Below are 22,000 nucleotides of genomic sequence, written 5' to 3' on the forward strand. Positions count from 1 at the left end.
ACAATTTAGTAAGTATTATAGTACAGTGACAAATTCACAGGCTTAACAACATGTATACGTGATGTATTTACACATATATTTTTAAATAATGATTATAATATTCTTAAAAAGAGTGTTATTACAATTTCCATATAACAATTTTTCATTGTCTTAAATGAATAAACAATGTGAATCTGCTCACGTAGTATATTGTATATTGTATTATACTATATTTGATTATATTTTATTAATGTCTATGTTGCGGTGCGACATATCAAGACAGCCAATCTCCTCTTAATATATAGTTATTAATATATAGTTATAATTATAGTTAATTCTTCTTTGGAAATTGTTTAAAAAAATCTTGAAAAGTTATAGAATTTATCGTTTATTTACTTGACTAAAATTTATGTAAAAAGCAAAAAAAAAAAAAAAAAAAAAAAAAGATATAATCGTATATAAATAAATTGCACGTGAATGCGTTGATCGTTTTTAATAGCGATTAAAAATGAAATTACCAATTTATCTTTACATGTCAAAAAAATTTAAGAGATAAAATCTCATTCACACAGATTTCTGATAGCAAAATCCAAAGCTTGAACAAGTTGAAAAATCGTTTATCACGGCAGTGATGTATTTTAAGAAATCTTTCACAAATTTGATATTTCTAAATAATTCATCTCCGCAATTCTCTTTGAAGAAATTCTTTGGTTAATTTTTCGCCGAAGAATCGGCAGACGCCACGTAAACAAGCATTATAAGGATTATTTTGTAAACAAAATAGAAAAAAAAGCACACTAATAACTCGGCCTTGCCTAAGAAGGATTTTACTCGTCCTCTCTCAGTAATCAGTTGCATCGGGACCTGAAAAATGAGGAACTTTGATTGTGTAAAAACAATTTTTACGTGTATAAAAATTGTATAGACAAAATTTAAAAAAAGGAAAAAAGACATACATATACCATATATTGAAATTTTAAAATATACACGCCTTATATATGAGGTATAAATGTATTGTATATTGAAAGCGCAAATATATTATTTCATCTATATATACATATATGTATATACACACGCACGCACACACACACGCACGCACGCACGCACGCACGCACACACACACAATATTTGAATTATATCAATCTTTTTTGCTACTCATTATTCTTTCTCTCCCCTCCCCCCCCCCCCTCTCACTCCCTCTTCCCCTCTTCTCTTCATTCATATAATATTTGTAGAAAATTTAATACTAAATAAAAAGAAAAATTCTTATATATGTATATGAGTCTCATTGAATAATCTCTTTCCTCACGCCGTTCACCTCATCTCGTACCTCGAATATAAATATTTCAAACTCGTTAATGAATTCAACTCCGATTTTAAATCGATATTAGTCACAACATGCATAAAGCATCCAAGCAATCGCAAGCAAGTTAATAAACAATCAGGTTTTCCGCTCAATTGCAAGAGAGGAAGACAAGAAAGAAAAGATGACATTAAAGAAACAAAAAGAAAAGGAGACAGATAGATAAATAGAGATAAATGAAAAAAGAAATTATCGTAAAAATTAGTTGCATAAAATATATAGGGAAAGAAAAGAAGAGAAAAGAAATATGTATGTAGATGAGATAAAAAAGAAAATAGAGGAAAGAGGGGAAACATGGAGAAAAAAAAGTCAAGAATGATAGACGAATATATATGGAAACGATATGTACCGATAGAAAAAAAAATTACGTAGCCCGTAGAACATCTCGGGCATACCCAACCCTGTCTTGCGAAGAAAATTGAGAGAAAAGTATGTCCGTGGATCGTGGAGAGCAGTTGCTCGCGGCGGCAAACAAATATATAGCCTCATTCCAGCTTGGGCCATCAGCAATTACTGGTTTTAGAGTTCGTACAGGATGTTGGAATAGAAGGAACCATCCGTGGCGGATCGTTAGTCTTGCCGTAGTTGTGCCGTGCTAGTAGAGCAGTTGCTTGCGGCACGCTCTTCGCACTCTTGACTCTTGGACATAACACATTCACCTTGTAAGCCCAAAATGGTATCTTGCTATCGAGTGTCTTGAAAGCTAGAGAAGGCACGACATCGTGCTCGCGTAAATTAAATAATTTCGGACTCTTCCAAACTCGGAAATATATATCATCTTTCGAAGAGATTTGTTCTTGCTGACTCGTAAGATGATTGGTTTCGATATTTACCAAGTCCGCTATGCTACTTGTGTTTGTCGTCGTCGTCGTCGTCGTCGTCGTCGTCGTCGTCGTCGTCGTCGTCGCTTCGTGAAATCTTCGGCCAGACTGATGGTTAATAGGCGAATATTCGGGAGAGGTTAAGCCACTGGAACAATTGGAACAGTAATTGTCGTCGTAGTTGAAAGGGTTTGTATCGAGTGGCAAGGTGAGATATTCTCTTCTGGAGGGATCTGTCTTGGAGTAACCGGATAGAATAGAATCATCGTTTAGAAGCCGAAAGAGTCGCGAATGTGTCTGCGTTCGTTGATACTTCTTTACATTCTGCGAACAAGTACAGTTCTCCGAGTCCGTGTCCTCGGATATCATGCGACTTATGTCGGAGGTAACTCCACTATCCTCGTCGTCGGTCGCTTCGCGAGAATCTTTTTGGACATTTGACAGACGTTTTACGTTTTGCGTCTGAAGAGAGAAATCCTGACCACGTTTCTGGAAATCGTCTTGCATCGAAGAGCAGTCGAGTACATCGGCAAGTTTCGATCCAGCGAGCATTCCATCGAAGGCGATACTTTCAACATTATTATTATTAAAAATGAATTCTGCTTGTGGGTAATGACGAGTCTCGTCATTTAATAAAGTAGCCACTTGCGTAGCCGCTATCGATTCGGAAACAACAATCGGATTCGCGTCATTCGCGGTGTTTCTCGATGCTGTTTTATCCGCAAAGTTTATCTCGCAGCCAATCTCGTGTCCAATGTTTTTCGCAACTGTGAATTCCTCCGCATTCTGTTCTACGCATTTATTAACTTTTCTAACTGTCGGTGAATCTTTCCTTAATGTGAAATCTACGTGTGGTATCGCGCTCTCGATACTCGATACGCGTGCCGCGTCCTGCGTGCCGCGTTCTATTATCGTTGCACCTGTTGCGTCTGAAAGCGGTGTTTTTACCGTAAAATCTACGCTAGTATCGTTGCCGACGTGAAAATTGACACAAACGTCATCCTTCACCGACGAGGAACCAACGCACTTGTCGCAGGATGTTTCCGCCTTTATCTTGCTGTCGCCGACAATCACAGTGGTGATCTCTTCGTTGTCTTCGGACACGAAAAACTTGAATCTCAGTGGCAGACTCACGCTGACCATCGTGCTCTCAACGTCAGGAGGATCATCGGTCGCCTCGAAGAAACCTTCGATATCCTCTTTACCCTTGTAATAGGGACTCTCGGAATCCAGTTGTTGTTTCACATTCTCATGATTGATGCCCAAATGGTTGTGGGCGTGGAAAACGGTGCTGTCGTCAGTCGCCAGATTTTCCTGATGGTCGTGCTCCAAGCGGTGATCGCTGTTGCTCTTACCGGACGAAGAGCCAAGATTATCGTTTCGATTATTGATTAAATTCTCATCGTTATATCTTTCGCTCGTGATGTATAAGACATCTTGCTGAGACGACGTCGTACGAGAGTTAGTACGATCGTCCGAGTAATCGATATGCTTCTTCTTGAAATTTATTTCCTCGCTATGATTACGATTTTCAGAAAAGTCTTGCAAGTGTCCACATAGAATATTAGCGCTAGTCGAACATGCAGTAGTGACGTCGGTGCAACTTTCGTTGAAAGAGAAATCGCGCGGATCTTTCTCCGGCTTCTCATAACGATTCATCCTTGTAGAATAAGCTATATACGAATCCGAATCACTATCAGATGACGTATTGTTGAAAGTAGTATCGTCGCTACGACTGTGATTTTTCTGACAAGAATTCGAAAGTTGTTCATTGTTCGAAATAGAATCTCTGGAATCGCTAGAGTCACTGGAATCGCTAGTAACGCTAGAATCACTAGTATCTATATAGGTATAATTTGGCACGTTGATATAAGGACCGAATTTTTTTTTTTTCGGTATCTCAATATTATTATTAGTAACTACAATGTTGTTGGAATTATTTATCGATATGCTGTCCTCCTCGTCGATTATATTCATTATCGCCGTGGTAGTGCAATTCTTTTCTCTATCATTATTAAAGTTCTCGCTGACAGTCTTGGGATTGTACGTTTCATTCGATTGTGCGTCCAAGTAGTTAATCTCGTTGGACCAAACGGTATTTTTGGATTCATTAACTGGTCCGTTTTCCATAAGATCTAGTCTATTGTTTTGAGCGAAAAATGAATCGGCAGCAGTATTGTAATTGTAAATATAATTGCATTTATTTTCATCGGCGTGCGATGTAGATTCAAATTGATCATTGTACTCTGCTTGAGGATAAATTACGGCTGGATAATTAGGGTAATATTGGTCTGAGGGATTTTTTTGATCTGTAACTCTTATTTGTGTCATCGCGTCCATAAAGTTTTCATTATAAACCGGGTAAAAGGATCCAACGTATGTTCTTCCGTTCGGATCTGCGTAAAAAGAAAAGGAATGTTTGTCCGTTTTATTCGCGATATCGTTGGATACAGCATTACACTGGACGGGATAATAGCCCCACCAACCCTCGGGATACCAGAAAGGGATAGGTTGAAGAGGAAGAAATACACCCTGCTGATTGTCCGGCATGTTATTCTCTGTTCGACAGGTGTAATCTGCTTGACGATTTTCTTGCGTGGCTACAACAAACAGCACAAGGCACATTCAAAGTTAAATTCTTCACACATCGAGCATAAGACAGCCGTCGCTGCGTCGTGCGCATCGTCTTTATTTGGACGTCTGAGATTTTCTTCTTTTAATCGCACATTGTTTTGTGCGTTATATGATCCATCAAATGGATGGTATACAATAGGAAAACAGAACATTTTCTCGAACTTTTCATCGAAAATATATGTGTCTCAAATTTTCACCCGCGCGCATATTATATATATATATATATATATATATATATATATATATATGTATATATATATGTATATACATATATATATATATTTCACGCTTATTTTTTCCCTACGCTGTATACATATGTATATTGCCCGATCGATAGACCTGACATAATATAGCATGGATTAAGCGAAATTATATCAATCAGCTCGAAGAAAATGAGAAAAATAAATTATCCTGTGTTCAAAGGAAATTAAATTATATTATATATAAATATGTGTATGTATATATATATATATATATATATATATAAAGTTGTAGGAAATAAACAAAGTTTTAAATATTTACGTATTTGATTAAAATCTCTCTTTCCCCCCCCTCTTTCTCTCTCTCTCTCTATCTCTCTTTCTCTCTCTCTCTCTCTCTCTCTCTCTCTCTCTCTCTCTCTCTCTCTCTCTCTCTTTCTCGAAAATATTTGTAAAAATATTTACTAGGTAATTAATATTTTATTAAGTTTAGTAATTATTTTATTTTTATATGAAAATATATATATATATATATATATATATATATATATATATATATATGTGTGTATATATTCATAAATAAATAAATTGTATACAATATACAATATATTACGTTTTTAAAGAACTGATAAATTTCAAGTAGCAGCAAAGAAAAGTTTGTTAGTCCTGTGAACACAGGATTCGGGAATGTGTTTGAGCGATGCCAAGTATGTTACTTCAACAAAATATATTCATTAGAATATAAAGCGCTCATTACGAAATTAATATACACAGGTATAAATAAGCTTTAACAATTAATTTATGAAGAATAAATATGTGTATGTCGTACAAAAACAAATCTTACACGCGCGTATTAAATATTATAGTAGAAAGGTTATAAAATTACGAAAAATATTCTTATAGAGAAAAAAATTGGAATCTTAAAAAAATCTGTCACTGATAAAGATAAAAACGTAAGGAAAACTTGTAGGGACACATTTGTAACGTTTCCAAAAATGTCTGATCAGTCAGATAATTTTATAGAGAAATTTTAATTTTATTGAATAATCTACCAGATATATAATTACCGTTACTTTCTGGTGTTGTCATCGCTTGTAATATTTTGAAGGATCGAGAAGGAATTGCGCTACCCATGTATTTCTTCGGTTCTTGAACTTGTTGTTCACTGGGCGGTAAGTTTGCCTGTGTCTCTTCTATATATAAGAATCGACATGTTTGTGAATTAAATTTATAAATATTTAGATTTTGTTAGATTTGGAATATTTCAGTTACTTCAATAGTCTTGATAATACAAAATTTCAATCCGAATCACATACTTATATACTTACCAAACAATTTCGAATTTCTATTTTGCTTCCTACTTCCAACGTTTTGTATATTACGTGGCGCTGAAACATACAACAGAAAATTGTATCCATTGTTTGCATTTATATTTATATTTATATTATATTGAACCTCCTTTATTTGTTTTGTATTAAATTTAATTAAAAATTTAAAGATATTATATACATATGTATATGTAACATATAGAGTAAATCACACGCAATTGGGACGAATTCTAACACCTATTTTGTTGAAGATAGAAAAAAATGATACGGACAAAAAAGTTGAATAGTATAACTTATTATGTTTTTTTATTCATCCTTTCTTTATACGTGCAACGATGCTAACCCGAAAAGTATAAAATTGCACTTTCATTTTTTTTTGAGATTATACAGGGTACTTTGGCATTAAATGAATGAATATTATATTATAAATAGATTCTTCTGAACATTCTGTGTATAAAAGTATTAAGGTTACTTATAACAAAAAAGAAATATTTTATGAGATACTTGAAATACTTGAATGAGACATATGTTTTATTTAAGAAGGTTTAAAAATTCCATTGTTATACAATAAACATTTTATGATCCGTTTTTTATGTTTTATTTATTATTTATATAACATTAAAATGATCATTATTTATTTGTGTAAACAATTTATTCTAATTTGCTTTTTTAAAACTTCAACAAATGGACGCAAGTACACTTTATCTTTGAGACAACCTCATAAAAAGAAATGTAGTAATATAAATAGTGTTCATCTTGATTATTATTGTAATAAAGAATATAAAAAAAAATCACAAAATGTTTGTTAAAATGTAACGATAAAATATTTGAACATTTCATTGAATAAAATGTATATCTCATTCAAAAAATTTTTTTTCGTACAGCTAATGTTTACATACACACAATATTCAGAAGGGAATTCATTTGTGAAGAAAAATATGAGATTTCATTAAAAAAAAAAGTGCAATTGCACTTTTCCAGCTCCTCATTGTACTTACGAAAAAAGTAAATCTTATTAATTATATAATAGTAAATCTTATTATTATAACATTTTATTTTACCATTTCTTTCTATTTTCAAACAGAATCTATCGCAATTGTATGATATACCCCCCTGTATATATATGTATGTATAAAATATTCTTTTCTTTAAATCTGTGTGCGTGCGTGCGTGCGTGCATGCGTATGTGTGTGTGTGTGTGTGTGTGTGTATTATTATTGTTTGACAATGTACATATTTTACTACTTAAAATAAAATTTATCATAAAAATAAGATAATAATAATAATAATAATAATAATAACAATATACTGTTAAAAATAAAAGTATTTCTTGTATAAAGTTGGTTTACCTGCGCAAGTAACTGTGGCATCACTCGAATCTGTCATATTTTGTAAAAAACGAAAAGCTCGCGAAGGTATTGCTGCACCACGATATCTCGGATCTTCCTCTTGATGAAGATAAGTTTCGTGATCGACTATGAAAGAAAAAAACAATACAATATTTGTTTGCCAGCAGTTTAAAGTTTATGAGCATTGATTTAGTCAGGAAAATTAAATATCAATCATCTTGTTTAAAAATCTTATTAAAAGTAATTAACATTATATATATATATATATATATATATATATATATATATATATATTACAAAGATATAAGTACGTATTTAGCATACATATACCTCGTATACTAACGTGACGTGAATAAATAAAATAAAATAAAATAATAATAAAAATGATAATAAATTCTACCTTGCTCTTTAAATTTATTCATAAGCAGCCTCTCGTCTTCACTCAATTCCAATTTACGTATTTGTTCTGTACCCACATCATTGACTGCATCCGTATCCGTAATTTTTTGAAGAACACGAAATGATCGTGATTGAACTGGACCAACCTCGTGCTGTTGACACGGATTGAGATTCCGTTGTTGCACCCTGTTTCAACAATTTTAATCGATGATCGCAACAATTCCCATAAATAAATAATAAATAACACATTCGAAATTTTTTTGAAATATTGAACACGCTCTGCGCTCGAAATTATTCTTTAGATATCTTTCTAAAGCGAGAACCATGTGTAGAATAATTTTTATAGACACATTAAAAAATTCTTCACTTACTAATATACATATATATGTATATACTCAAATTCAATCAAATTGTAAACAACTGCCCTTGGGCACTTATTGTTAGCTTCTGTTACATCGTTGTTAGCAGGTATACAATACATATAGAACAGTCTGTAACACCATCAATCAAATTCGATGAACTTAACTTACATTTTTGCAGCCTTTTCGATCGTATTACTTTCAGCATTAGATGACATCGACTTTTTGTCGCTTTCATCTTTCACTACGAAAGGGATGATGTAGGTTGTCCCGACCGGTTGTTCCGATCGAGGTAAAGCTGTAATGCGAATTTGAGATTGCTCTTGATCCTGCGGACGATTTTGACTGGCCTGATTTTCCAACGTATATTGATTAGACATATGACCCCATCGCTGTTGATGATGCAAAGTTGGAGGTTGTTTAAATTGATGATGGCCAGATTCATGTTTTACGTCGAATACCGACGGTCTATCTTCGATCTAACGTCAGAACAGATATTAGAAACATGAAAACAAGAAAATAAAATGGATACACACATAAAAAAAATGCAACAATTTATAGCTAATAAGCTATATGCATATGTTAAAAAATAACTTTTTTTTTTTTTTTTTTTTTTTTTTAACTTACTCGAATGGGTATAACACGTTCATGCTGCGAATTAATTTGTTGAGACGTTACGGAAACGGCATTCTGCTTCTGTTGTTGCGATTGTTGAGAGGATCGTTGGGATTTTGGCTCCTGACATTGCATAGTCGAGTGTTGTTGCTCTTGTTTTTGTTTTATTTCCAAATGCTGCAGAGGCAGAGGAGACTGTTGAACTTGAACGCAAACCGTCGGAGAAAGCGCGCTTTCCGATGGGCCGCTGCTAACCGTTTTATTGGTACCCGCACGTTTCGCCCATTCAGGCAATTCCTCTTGGGGCTTATTCTTATTTTGCAGCCAGGGCGTAGGAGCCTTGGCCAAAGTAATTTGCGTCGGTGTACTCGGACTTTCAGGAGAGCTAATCGGTACTGCTTTTGTATCTATCTTTGTAATGTTTTTCGGTGATTCGACTTGCTTGTTTGCGACTATAAAAAGAAAAAAAAAAAAACATTTACCAGATAAGAAACATTCGATTACGATTGTTCAAATATTTATACATATATCATGTGTATACATCTATAATAATGTATATAGTATATATATATATATATATATATATATATATATATATATATATATATGCGGTTCGAGTATCGTAATATAATAGTGCAATACGAGAGTTTTCGATAAAAAAGATACAAGAGAGAAGATAATTCATACTGCGCGGTAATTACCATTTGACGGTGTCTTAGCGATGAGCTGAGACGATGACATCCTGTTAACGTGAGTCTGAGCTGGCACATTGGAAGGAAAAACTGGCACCGCGACCTGCGGTTGCACCAAAAAATTTGCCGCGGTAGAAGAATTCACCGTCGGTTTCGACTCGGTGGGAAGTTTCGGCGGCCCCTCTATCCCTTCGTCGTTGGCATTTTTCGCAACTCTTCTCGCCATCCGCGGACTACGAATCTGCGACAGATCTAATTTGCCACCCATCCCTGGAGTGTAGGTAAATGGTTTCTTATCCTTTGTCAACATCGCATTCTGTATTGCTGCTGGTGGCTCATAAATGTCGTTACTAACTATCTGCGCTTTTTTTGTTGCCGCATTCTGTAAATTAAAAATATCACCGATCAAATTATTACTGTAAATTGTACTGTAAATGTATACGTAAAAAAGAATTGAATTGCGTCAAATATTACAATATATCAACATTATATCAACATTATATTAACAACAAAATCATATAAGTAGGTATTCAGATTGTACATACCATACATGCATGATTCAACTTTTTTTTTAGCAAATGAAAATAAGCTCGATAAATAAGTGATCGCTATTCATTGTTTTTTATTATATGAAAATAATAATACAACAAAACAATAAAAACAATATACATAATTTACTTCATTTACCTCATAGGTAGTATTTATCCTCATAGGTGGTAGTTGACCAGACATAGGAGGTGGAGGAGGCGGTGGTGGAGGCGGTCCTAAAATCGGACGGATTACGAAATAATACTAATATGTCTACGAAGAATAACTACGATAACTTGATCAATGTGTTTAATGACAATAATTTTATTATTCATTATCATCCTAGATAGGTATACTAATAGATAGGTAAAGTTAATTATCAATTACATATAATTTAATAGATAATATGCTACATTTAATTATATAATACGAAAAAAATCTTAGACATTTATCTTTTTTATATCAGAAAAATAGTTCAATATTTGTGCATACCTGCAATCATGACATCCGGATTTCTGTAAATATAAATATTAAACAATTTATTAACTCGAATTAAACAAATAGTGAGAGAAGGCATATATGTGAACATATACATATAGATATATTACGTATATAGAGATGTAGATTTTGTGAAAAAAGTGCGTACACAAATATGTATATATGTGTATAAATGACCTTTTCACAAAATCGATCTATCTGTACAAAAAAAAAAAAAAAAATTATTTTATATATTTTAAATATACGTAGAAAATATTCCATTACTTAAATATATCCCTTAAAAACTGTACGCATCATTTTGCGGTGGGATAATGATTTTGTCAAATGATAGAGAAAACTGTAATTTTAAAACATAATATATTCCAATAATTTAAAAAGTGAAAACGAATCCTACATGTCCGTTGGCATGAAACATTGCTATCTTATCTGTGGAATGCAATTACTTAAAGCATGAGTCACATCTTGCGCATTCATATTTTGCGTACATACGTTATATTTACATTCTCTCTCTCTCTCTCTCTCTCTCTCTCTCTCTCTCTCTCTCTCTCTCTCTCTCTCTCTCTCTCTCTCTCTCTCGCACGCGCACGCACACATACACACAAACGCTGTGTGCTGTGTGTTAGGTTGCTTTATTTATTAATAAAACATGTGTAATATTACAACAAATCTAAGATTATATTGTGACAGAAAAATCTATTAATTTGTAAAATAGCAGCAAGATTTATCAATCTAACGTTTGATAATATGTAAAACTATCTTAATAGTAAATGTAATTGGGAGCACGCAAAATTTTTAATTAAGCACTTATATTTTTTCCTTGATAAAAAATTAACATATGCCCGATAAAGATTTATTAAAACGGTCTAAAATAATACGGTTAGATATATGTTATGTATTTCCTTAAAAAGGATTAGTTGACCGTTAAAATCATAATTAAAAGATATCTCACGGCAAATGTAAACCATGAAAATGAGAATCGCGAATTGACTGTATACAAAAATTCCTAGAATCTTTGGATTTATTAATTTAAATTTAAAATTACGTACACATTTTTTAATATATTTTTAATTCGCGAATATAAAATTATAATTTTTACATAAAATTACATTACTTTCCAAAAGTAATTTTACCTTTGCACACACACACGCACACACACACACACACACACACACACACACACACACACACACACATACACACACAAATGATAACTATTGATATAATAATTGAAAACATACTTAATACAGTTACAATAATAATATACGTAGTATATAAAAGTAATTTTTTATGTATAAGTTTGCTGATGAAATATTCGATATAACTAAAAATCAGAAATGTCGAAAACAAACAATATACATATAATAGAGTTTACATAATTTTATGAATTGTTGAGCTATTATATTTGCGGATTCGAAAAATTCTTCTAGCAATGAATGCGAATAATTAGAAAAATTGAAAATTTTAATAGTAGAACGTTTAAGAGTGTAATAATTTGAAGGCGGCAACCGTAAAATTTTGAATCTTGATTATTACATCATGTGTTTCTCGACTTGAGCAGATATTTAGTTGAAAGAGACAATGCGTTCTCATGGAAAATTTGCCAGCTTCTTCTATGCTACGTTTGCATAATAAATAAGCTGTACTATTGATGAGTGTAACTCTTTTATTTTCTTATTGGACACTAATGATTAACGTCATGATCGCGACTGTTCAAATAAACAAATGATTCTTCTAGACTGTTATATATATAATAATATTACACAATAATTATTATTATTACATTAATATCGTTTGAAGTTTATTGAATTATTATTGCATTCTATACAATATTATAAAATATTAATGACCGTAAGGAACCTATTCGTCTCACGAACTGGCGCGTTGCGCCGTCCCTGCATGCCCGTTGTATCCGGCTCGTAAATAGCTAACTATTTTCAATTATAACTCATTGTCAGAAACTAAGCTTCAGACAAAATTTTGTGTAAAAGTAAAAAATCGTCTTCGAATTCGCTCAAGAACATGCCATTTTAAGGACATCAGGTTGTTTTGAATCACCCCGTATACGTATATACATTGTACATATTGTATATATGTATGTATACAATCGAACCTCACTAACTCGCATCTCCTCGTTAACTCGAAAAAATTATTTTATAATTCGAATTTTTATTATTTTTAAGCGTACGAGTTACCTTAGTTCACTTCTACAATTTAAATTATTTCGAGATATAGAACGCAATGGTACAAATTGACGTCTACATATATTTCAAAGTTTAATCAATAAAGCTTCTTAACTTGAAGTAAAAAGATTCTGTATTTGCCTCTTTCTCGAAATACTTGATAACTCGAATTATTTTCTATTCCCTTAAGATTCGAGTTAGCGAAGTTGGACTATACAATATAAGCAGACACACAGATATATGCGTGTACGTATATGTGTACGTGTATGTGCGCGCGCACATTCATTTTTAATTTTCTATTTTAGCCGTGAAATCCATAAAGTTTCGATAGTGATAAATAATAATAAATTTCCAACATGTTTTCGGATTATGTATTTGACAAAAAATCTGCAGATATATATATATATATATTGTATATATATAGTATATATATATATATATATATATTGTATATATATATATATATATTGTATATACACACATGTATATACAATATATGTATATTCTTAAAAAAGACAATTTAGCTACAAATATTTGTTGCCCTTTACATTATCGCAAATGTTATGCGTCATTTGCCAGCACAACTTTAGTTTCTTGGAAAAGCTCAATCATAGCGAATCGAATCCAGTTATGTTGACGGCGTCCACGTCGTGATGCTGGGAACTCAGCCAACGGATCGCAAAGAGTAGAAATGTATTTAGATACACGTCGAGCGAGAGTAATTTTAGCGCGAGCTGACCTGCGCATTGGAGCCTCGTATTAAATGCTTCCAATTATTTTATTTTTAGGATTTCTGACACGCGTCGGAATAAATGCGCGACAAATAAACCACCAACCAATTTCATGATTGGCATATAAAATGAAGGGATTTTTTATGTCAATCCAAGAGATAAAATTTAAGATTTATTGTAGGGAAAAACGTGATGCTTTTTAACCGTTGTAAGTAAAAAAAAAGTACTATTATTAGTAGTACAGTTTAATATATTACAAGAGAGAGAAAAAGAGAGAAAGAGAGAGAGAGAGAGAGAGAGAGAGAGAGAGAGGGAGAGAGAGAGAGAGAGAGAGAGAGAGAGAGAGAGAAAGAGAGAGAGAGAGAGAGAGAGAGAGATTATACATTCGATACGATCTTTCTATTTGAAAAAGAGAAATACATATTTCTTCGACTAAACTGTGCGTTAAGCGTTATAATTTGACTAGACGACACAAAAATGCGCCGACTTGCGAGATAACTGCACTTGAAATTGAATCTCTTAGTTGAGCGAGCATTGCTCACTTCGATGGTGAAATATGTGTCGAGGGGTTCTCCTTGGAATATGATGGCAAGGCCAATTCGGCTTTGTGACCCCCCCCCCCCCCCGATCCGACTCACTATGGTCGAAAAACGAGTTCCACTTCTGCTTTTACGAGAGAGAGAGAGAGAGAGAGAGAGATTGTGTCTCTCTTTTATCGTCGACTACACATACCATATATACACAAAATGTTTGTAATATGCAATTTTTATTTAAAGACTAATCACATATAATTTCAATATATATATATATATATATATATGTATATGTCAATATTATATAAAATGAATATATGTAATTTAACTCAACACTTTATAAAAAATTAAAATGATAAACTTGAAGTTTAAAATAATTGTGTAAGACTATCGGTTGTGATTTTAGATAATATACTTGCATTTCAATTCTCGACAATCATATTTCTAATCAAGTAAAGAAGATATTTTATATCGTTCGAATATAGTTAAAAGTCACTCACGGAATCATCAGTTCGCTCTCTTAGGAAAGGCGCGCTTCGATTCGCGCACAAATTAGATTTGCGATTCAAAATAAATGATAAAAAAATCTTACCCGGCATACATCGACGAACTCATATCCAAAATAATTAGGTGGCTTGATGGCCAATCTACTAGGAATCGGTTCTCTACGTTGTGCTTCCAAAAGAGTTGAAAGAGTAGGTAGATATGTTAAAAGGGGGACCGAGCAGACACCGATGCCGACACTAGCGCACGTCCGTCGCTACTACGGAGAACGTCGTCGTCGCCGTCGCCGTCGCCGTTGCCGTTGCCTTCGCCGTCGCCGTCACCGTCGCCGTCACCGTCGCCGTCACCGTCGCCGTCACCGTCGCCGTCGCTTCGCCTTTGCCTTTGCCTTTGCCTTTGCCTTTGCCTTTGCCTTTGCCTTTGCCTTTGCCTTTGCCTTTGCCTTTGCCTTTGCCTTTGCCTTTGCCTTTGCCTTTGCCTTTGCCTTTGCCTTTGCCTTTGCCTTTGCCTTTGCCTTTGCCTTTGCCTTTGCCTTTGCCTTTGCCTTTGCCTTTGCCTTTGCCTTTGCCTTTGTCTTCGCCTTCGCTTTCGCCTTCGCCTTCGCTTTCGCTTTCGCCTTCGCCTTCGCCTTCGCCTTCGCCTTCGCCTTCGCCTTCGCTTTCGCTTTCGCTTTCGATTCGCTCTTCGCTCGGCGTGCAGATTTGCTAGTATGTATGTACCACGCAGCTGACGATGTGATGACTCCACAGTCTTACATCTTTACGATTTGATCGCCACATCGCATCGCGCTGGTCACCACGCCGATCGTCGCGTCGCGTCGCGTCGTTGTTCGCGTCCGCCGCTACTTGCCAAAATAGCTCATGCTTATTTTAAGACTTGACATGTGTACATACGTGAGAAACAATATATTTTCTATTATGAGTAAAAAAAATGGACCAAGTAGCAAGAATATCCGCTTTCCGCTTTCCACTTTCCGTTTTCCGTTTGCCGATGTTGATCCATGCATACACACACACATGTAAATTATTGTGTTTTATTGCATATTTATATTCTTATATATTTTAAAACGCATATATATTTTTAACCGCATTTACGATACAAAGTCCTTATATAATTCAATTTACTAGAATTACCGATTTTCGAGTCTTTTGTGTATATATATCGTATACATAGATATATATATATATATATATATATATATATATATATATATATATATATATATATATATATATACATACATACATACATATATTCCTCTCCCCTTATACGCCTTATTATAATATGAGTTTGCATTATTGTTCATTGGTGTATTTTTCATCGAGTGTATATACATATATAGTTATCCCGATGCATACTGTAGAGTTTAAAAAGCTTAACAAACTTGATATAAAACTATTTCGAGATATGATTAACATTCACGATTAGATTCTAATGGATGTGACATAGAAATAATCGATAATCACACGACATCCTCCGTGTTGATTTTGTCGCATTAAAGATTTCGTGGCTTTTTCGTGCGAGATGTAACGTATATTTACCCATCGGTAAAATTATCATTCAAATTATGTTTCTCGAGATGAGAGTATAGGAGTGTAGATTCTAAATATATATATATATATAAACTATAGCAACTAAAGAGAAAAATTTTAATAATCTTTTAATATTCGTAATATTCTTAATAATACACAAATAGATGAAAATGCTGATAGTGAAAAGAGATTTCAACTTGGTAGTATACACTTGCTTACAACTATAAGCTATAAGCTATATAAGAATACATATACGCACATGTACGTAAGGATAAAAGTGGCGAAAATTAAGGGTAATACAAATTAAGGGTAATATAAATTAACGCTGATCATGGCTGGAGGCTACGACTTCGTCGAACGCAGCCTCGTGTTCGGAAGTAGCAAACATATATTCCGGAAGGGTCAATCCGAGTACCTTGTCGTATCTAGATCTTGTTTCCGACGTGTAATCGTATGGTTCAGCCTCTTTAGTTTCCTCCGTCGTGTGTTGCGTTTCGTCAGTGTAATCATTGTCCGGCTTCTTCAATTCGACGTAAGAATCTGTATTAGCGGACGCACTGGACTCTAAAGGATCCGCTTTCGTCGAGCTTGGATATTTGAGATCGGGAGGGTGCGATACGGGATTGATTTGAAATTCCTTTATCTCGCGAAATGCCAGCTGATCGGGTTCTCGCCCGGTGACAAACACACATTCCTCCTTTTGAACACCATTGTCATCGATGCACTGATAGCAGGTCATTTTATCGCGCATAATCCTTCTACACTTCGATCCATCTTTTTTTCGAAAATATCCTCCGACGTCCACTTTACCTTCTTCCCACACTTTCTTCCCCTCCGTGGTGCCATCCTTGGAATCATCCTTTGCCTCGTCCGTCGTTAAAGTTTCATAGCTTTTTTCCGGGTTAGGGGCGTAGAAATCTTTGTCAATCTCCGAACTGTCCTGAACTGCTGCGCGCTCGGATTTCGTTTCGCGCGTTTTCGCCATTTGCCGCGCGCGCGGATATTTATCATTCTCCCGTGAATTGCCAAATGAGCTGGATTTGCTGTAAGAGAAGACTTTATCGCTCGGTTGATACGAGTACGAACATTGTTCAAAATTGTTCCCCGTTTTCGGATCCTTGCAGATTGTGCACGTCATCGAGTCTTTTTGAATCTTTTTACAATGATCCGTATCGATATTCTCAGAATAACGCTCCGACGAGACGGATTTGGAAGATGGTGTCGTGGTATCTTGATCCTCGGAAGATTTACTATCGTCCGTAGCGGAAGGCTGGTACGTACTTGATCCTTCGGAATTGGAGTACGAAATTGGGTTGCTGTAGGTGTAGGTAGGCGAGTCACGCAATAATGTACTGTCGAAATCACTCGCCACTTGTTGAGATTCTCTCTCCGTGTCAGTAATTCTCTCGTATCTCCATGGATTAGTAGTAGAAAGTTTGGATTTATCTGTAAAAATACAATAAAATTGTATTTTCATTCAAATAAAATACATATATACGTGTATATGTGTATAAAATATATACGATAAAACACGCACAATCTATGTGTATGTATGTTCTTTGAAACGTTGGCGTTACATATATCATGTATATGTATACCTATATAAAGTGTAGAAAGTATTGCGTTTCGACTAGAAAGCTTAATGTACCTATGTTAAATAACAAATCGAATAATGTAAATTTTTATACCGAATTTTTATACCGTGACTATACTGTTGTCACTGTATACTCTTGTCGTGTCTTTGCGAATCAACCTTGAAGAACTTGTCAAAAAAATCAATCTTTTTACACAGAACCCGTTTAAATTTCATATGTCTTTTATGATACTCTATGAAATTAAAGATATATGTGTGTATAATTAAGGAATAACATAAGATAGACTTACCCGAATAATCGTGAGTAGAATCGGAATTTTGCGGATAATCAAACCTCTTGGATTTTTCCGACGTTTGAGTTTGATTTAAATCATGAGTAGACTCTGGTGAGATTTTATCTGGGTATCCGAAACTTTTTGATCTACTGTATTTATATAGTTTATCGCTGGGCTGATAGTTGTAAATGCACTTCTCATAAACACCGCCAATCTTGGGATCTTTGCATACCGTGCAGGTTTTGGAATCCTTTTGCACTTGTTTACAAGCAGCCGAAAATGCATCTTGTACTTTGCTGGTATCTTGCTGGTTTGCTGTTGAAACCAGCTCTCTCTCGGTAAGGTCTTCGCTCGGATAAGAATATTCGTGAGAATCTTTCGCGACAGTGGGATTCCAATCTTTTTTCTTAAAATTGGATTCTTCAAAGTCAGAGGCTTCGAGATGAGGATTTGATCGATCATCGAGATCATCGAGATGTTCAGCGCCATCGTCGTTTCTCCGCTCCTGAGCCTTTTCGAAAGTGTCAGATTTGATATAGGCGTACGCTTTCTCACGCTCACGCGGCTGCTTTACGTACGAGCATTGCTCGTACTTGCCGTTGGTCTTAGCATCTTGACAAATCATGCATATCATGGAATTTTTCACAATCTTGACGCATCTCTCTCCCTTGCTTTCGTACGCGGCCGGTACACCGTACGTAGCGTCGGTAAAATACTCATCGGTGAATCGGTAAGGATTCCGCGTCTTTTCGTAATCAATTTTCTCATTCTCCACATTGGACCTTGGATTGTTAATGAAAATTTAATCAAAATAAATATATTCAAAGATCAGCTATATACCTTTCTAGCTATCTATACATATAACTATTACTATACATACATGTACATACAATACTATGGTACTACATGTATAGTATGGTACGCACGTGGTGGTTGAAGCAATGCGAGAAAAATTGCTTCTTTCGAAAATGAAATTATAAAAATCAGCACTTATACACAATGATCACAAAATAATCTCCGTCCTTAAATCGCAGTTTTTTATTTCTCTCTTTTTTTAAATAATATAATTTTGAAAAAAAAAAAGTTAAGTTATCTCTTTCTCTTCTTTTACATGTTGAAACTTCCTAATTTTAATATGTACTCTACATAATAAAAAAAAAATTATACGCGATTATATGTATAACTAATTGTAAGTATCGTTACCTTCGGTATCTAGGACTGACGGAAGTAGACGAAAATCGCTTCATCCTCGTACTGGCGGATGCACTCTCTTTCGGAGGACTATCATGTAAACAGCGTTCGTACGAGAATCTAGTTTTGGGATCTTCGCATTTGTAGCAAGTCGTAATGGCTTTTCGTACATCATCCTCTTTCCCGACCGATTTTCCCTTAATCTCTTGACAGTGAACAATTTCCGAATCCAGCAACTTCTTATACTTTGCAGTATAATCCTTATTGATCATTATAAGTGGGATTTTCATTTTTTTCAAGTTTTTTTCAACCAATTTTTTCTTGATACTAATCGGAAAACGTTCAGCCGGACTATCGAAACGGTCTCTATATCGATCTTGACCCAATTCATAAGAATTATAATAATGAGGCAGTATTTCGGAAGAAGCGCTTTCGTAAGTGTCACGCTGGCTAGGTACTTGCGGCGCGTCAACCAGATGGCTCAAACTCTTTAAACGCTCGTACTCGTAATTTGCATTTACATGCGATGCATGACACGTGATTAGAACCGACATGGCTAGATATATCTGCAAAGATATATTTGTAAACATTTATTCAATGCTCAAGATGATAATATGACGACAAAAATAATAATTTTTTATTTTGCGTCAAGATAACAAATGCAAGAGAAGGCGTATTGTATATATACATTTTACATATACTCTTGGAAAAAATTTTCAATTATACATATATGTACGTACACATAGTACATACATACATACATACATCATACATACGTACATGTACATACATGCATGCATCATACATACATATATCCGTATACACTAACATTTCTTACAATTAGACATATACATATGTATATACGTATACAATATATATATATATATATATATATATATATATATATATATATACATATATTGTATATATTATATCGTATATATATATATATATATATATATATATACAATATAACGTATAAATATGTATAAAATATATATGCATGTGAGGAAATGTTGATAAACAGATTCTAAATGCGACGTTTAATTAATTATACAATTTCCAAGTCTAAATGTCGCTAAATCTCACTTCACTGACCTTGCAACAAGTCATTTTCAAAGATCATCGATTGTTCCCTTTCAGGTTCCTTTTGCGCGAATAAACTTGAAATCTCAGTATCTACAAAATATCCACAATCAGCATCACTTTTCTCGTTGAATGATCGCGCCGTCGCTTTAAATCCTTTATATTGACTCGTGGTAAACGACAGATATTCCCTACCAAAAGCATAAATCTCTATTCTTCTGTCAGAAAAATTCAAAGAATCATCAACCGTGACGCACTCCGATCAGAGAGATCGAAACAATCGGCCGATTACCTAAACTACTTTTGCTTTTGCTTACTTACGTAACTCGATGCGAGCCGATCGTGCCGCCGAGTTACAATTCGATGAGAAAACCAGTGAAAATAATAAGATTATAAAGCATGTACAATTACATTGATAAAACAAGTAAGAATAATTTCTAATGAAAAAAGGAAGATATTTTTTTACACAATCCAAACGCAATCGTTTTCTTTTTAAGAGTTTTCTTTTTATTTTACATTGTATTATAATTTCTATAAACGTTACATTAAACGCGCATGTTGTGATGTGAAGAAATTATATAAATGTAACTCGCGCGCTTTCTATAAATATTATATTATCAACTAATTGATTACTCATTTAAAAGAGTCAACTAATATAACAATTAATTACGCACGCGAAAGAAATCAACAAATTGCTATATTATCGTGCTTACTACGATCAATAGTAAAATTGTCTTCTTGTACTCAATTAATGTGTCGAGTGATAGAGACACGAAATTGTAAAACAGATAGAGCAAAAGAATATATGATATTGTTTCTAAGTACCCTGTTTACACTCGGGAAGCAAAGCTATACACAATGTGAAAGTATTCGAGGCTCAATGACCGCGCGTCATATATATATATATATATATATATATATATATATAGTGTATTTTCACTTTGGCGTGATAATAGTTTGTTGAAAAATATATCTATGTTTATATGCATTGATACATTTGCATAATATTGCATACTTTTTTTTTTTTTTTTTTTTTTTTTTAAGAAGAAGCGTATTATACTCTTTATGAAAAAGAAAAAAAAAATAAATGTATATTATACGTGTGATTATAAAAAACATGGTCCCTTGAATAAGAATCAATGATAACAATAATCAATTAAGCAATTAATCTAGTGAAATAAGTTGTATACTTATCGATAATATAAACGCAAGATTTTTGTAGTGTGTCTCAAAATTTTAAAGAAATAAAAATTTCCATCTTCTATACCTATACTACTTTAATAAATATATATATAATTAATCATTTAACAATAAGCCTTATTTTACCGCACAATATTTTATTATTTAACAATAATTTAGAAAATGGGATAATATTGTTTGAATGTGTATAATAACTTTTGAGATTAATATATAATATATAATGTACTACATATATGTGTGTGTGTGTGTGTGTGTGTGCGTGCGTGCGTGCGTGCGTGCGTGCGTGCGTGCGTGCGTGCGTGCGTGCGTGCGTGCGTGCGTGCGTGCGTGCGTGCGTGCGTGCGTGCGTGCGTGCGTGCGTGCGTGCGTGCGTGCGTGCGTGCGTGCGTGCGTGCGTGCGTGCGTGCGT

At 34.1% G+C, this 22,000-nt stretch overlaps 2 protein-coding genes across 3 annotated transcripts; both read right to left on the minus strand.

The window, feature by feature from the left end:
- Window positions 1-123: 123 nt before the first annotated feature.
- On the minus strand, window positions 124-15,084 carry LOC140668378 (uncharacterized). 2 transcript variants are annotated; one of them, XM_072897339.1, is made up of 12 exons: window positions 14,802-15,084; window positions 10,760-10,782; window positions 10,427-10,503; window positions 9,749-10,121; window positions 9,060-9,499; window positions 8,604-8,911; window positions 8,075-8,259; window positions 7,675-7,800; window positions 6,326-6,385; window positions 6,065-6,190; window positions 1,692-4,763; window positions 124-843 (listed from the first exon to the last, which is right to left on the minus strand). In XM_072897339.1, exons 1-11 carry the CDS (start codon window positions 14,822-14,824, stop codon window positions 1,846-1,848), a joined length of 4,659 nt encoding a protein of 1,552 aa, XP_072753440.1. In that variant the 5' UTR covers window positions 14,825-15,084; the 3' UTR covers window positions 124-843; window positions 1,692-1,845. The 2 variants fall into 2 exon arrangements, with proteins under 2 accessions (XP_072753440.1, XP_072753441.1); XM_072897340.1 differs by lacking the exon at window positions 124-843 and having other exon boundaries at window positions 1,865-2,045; window positions 2,176-4,763; window positions 14,802-15,083.
- An 889-nt stretch (window positions 15,085-15,973) lies between these two features.
- Window positions 15,974-21,943, minus strand: LOC140668562 (uncharacterized). Its single transcript, XM_072897704.1, has 4 exons — window positions 20,404-21,943; window positions 19,318-19,871; window positions 18,130-18,896; window positions 15,974-17,691 (listed from the first exon to the last, which is right to left on the minus strand). Exons 1-4 carry the CDS (start codon window positions 20,416-20,418, stop codon window positions 16,565-16,567), a joined length of 2,463 nt encoding a protein of 820 aa, XP_072753805.1. The 5' UTR covers window positions 20,419-21,943; the 3' UTR covers window positions 15,974-16,564.
- Window positions 21,944-22,000: the final 57 nt, after the last annotated feature.

The sequence above is a fragment of the Anoplolepis gracilipes genome, chromosome 8, assembly GCF_047496725.1.
Source record: "Anoplolepis gracilipes chromosome 8, ASM4749672v1, whole genome shotgun sequence".
Classification (NCBI taxonomy): Eukaryota; Metazoa; Arthropoda; class Insecta; order Hymenoptera; family Formicidae; genus Anoplolepis; species Anoplolepis gracilipes.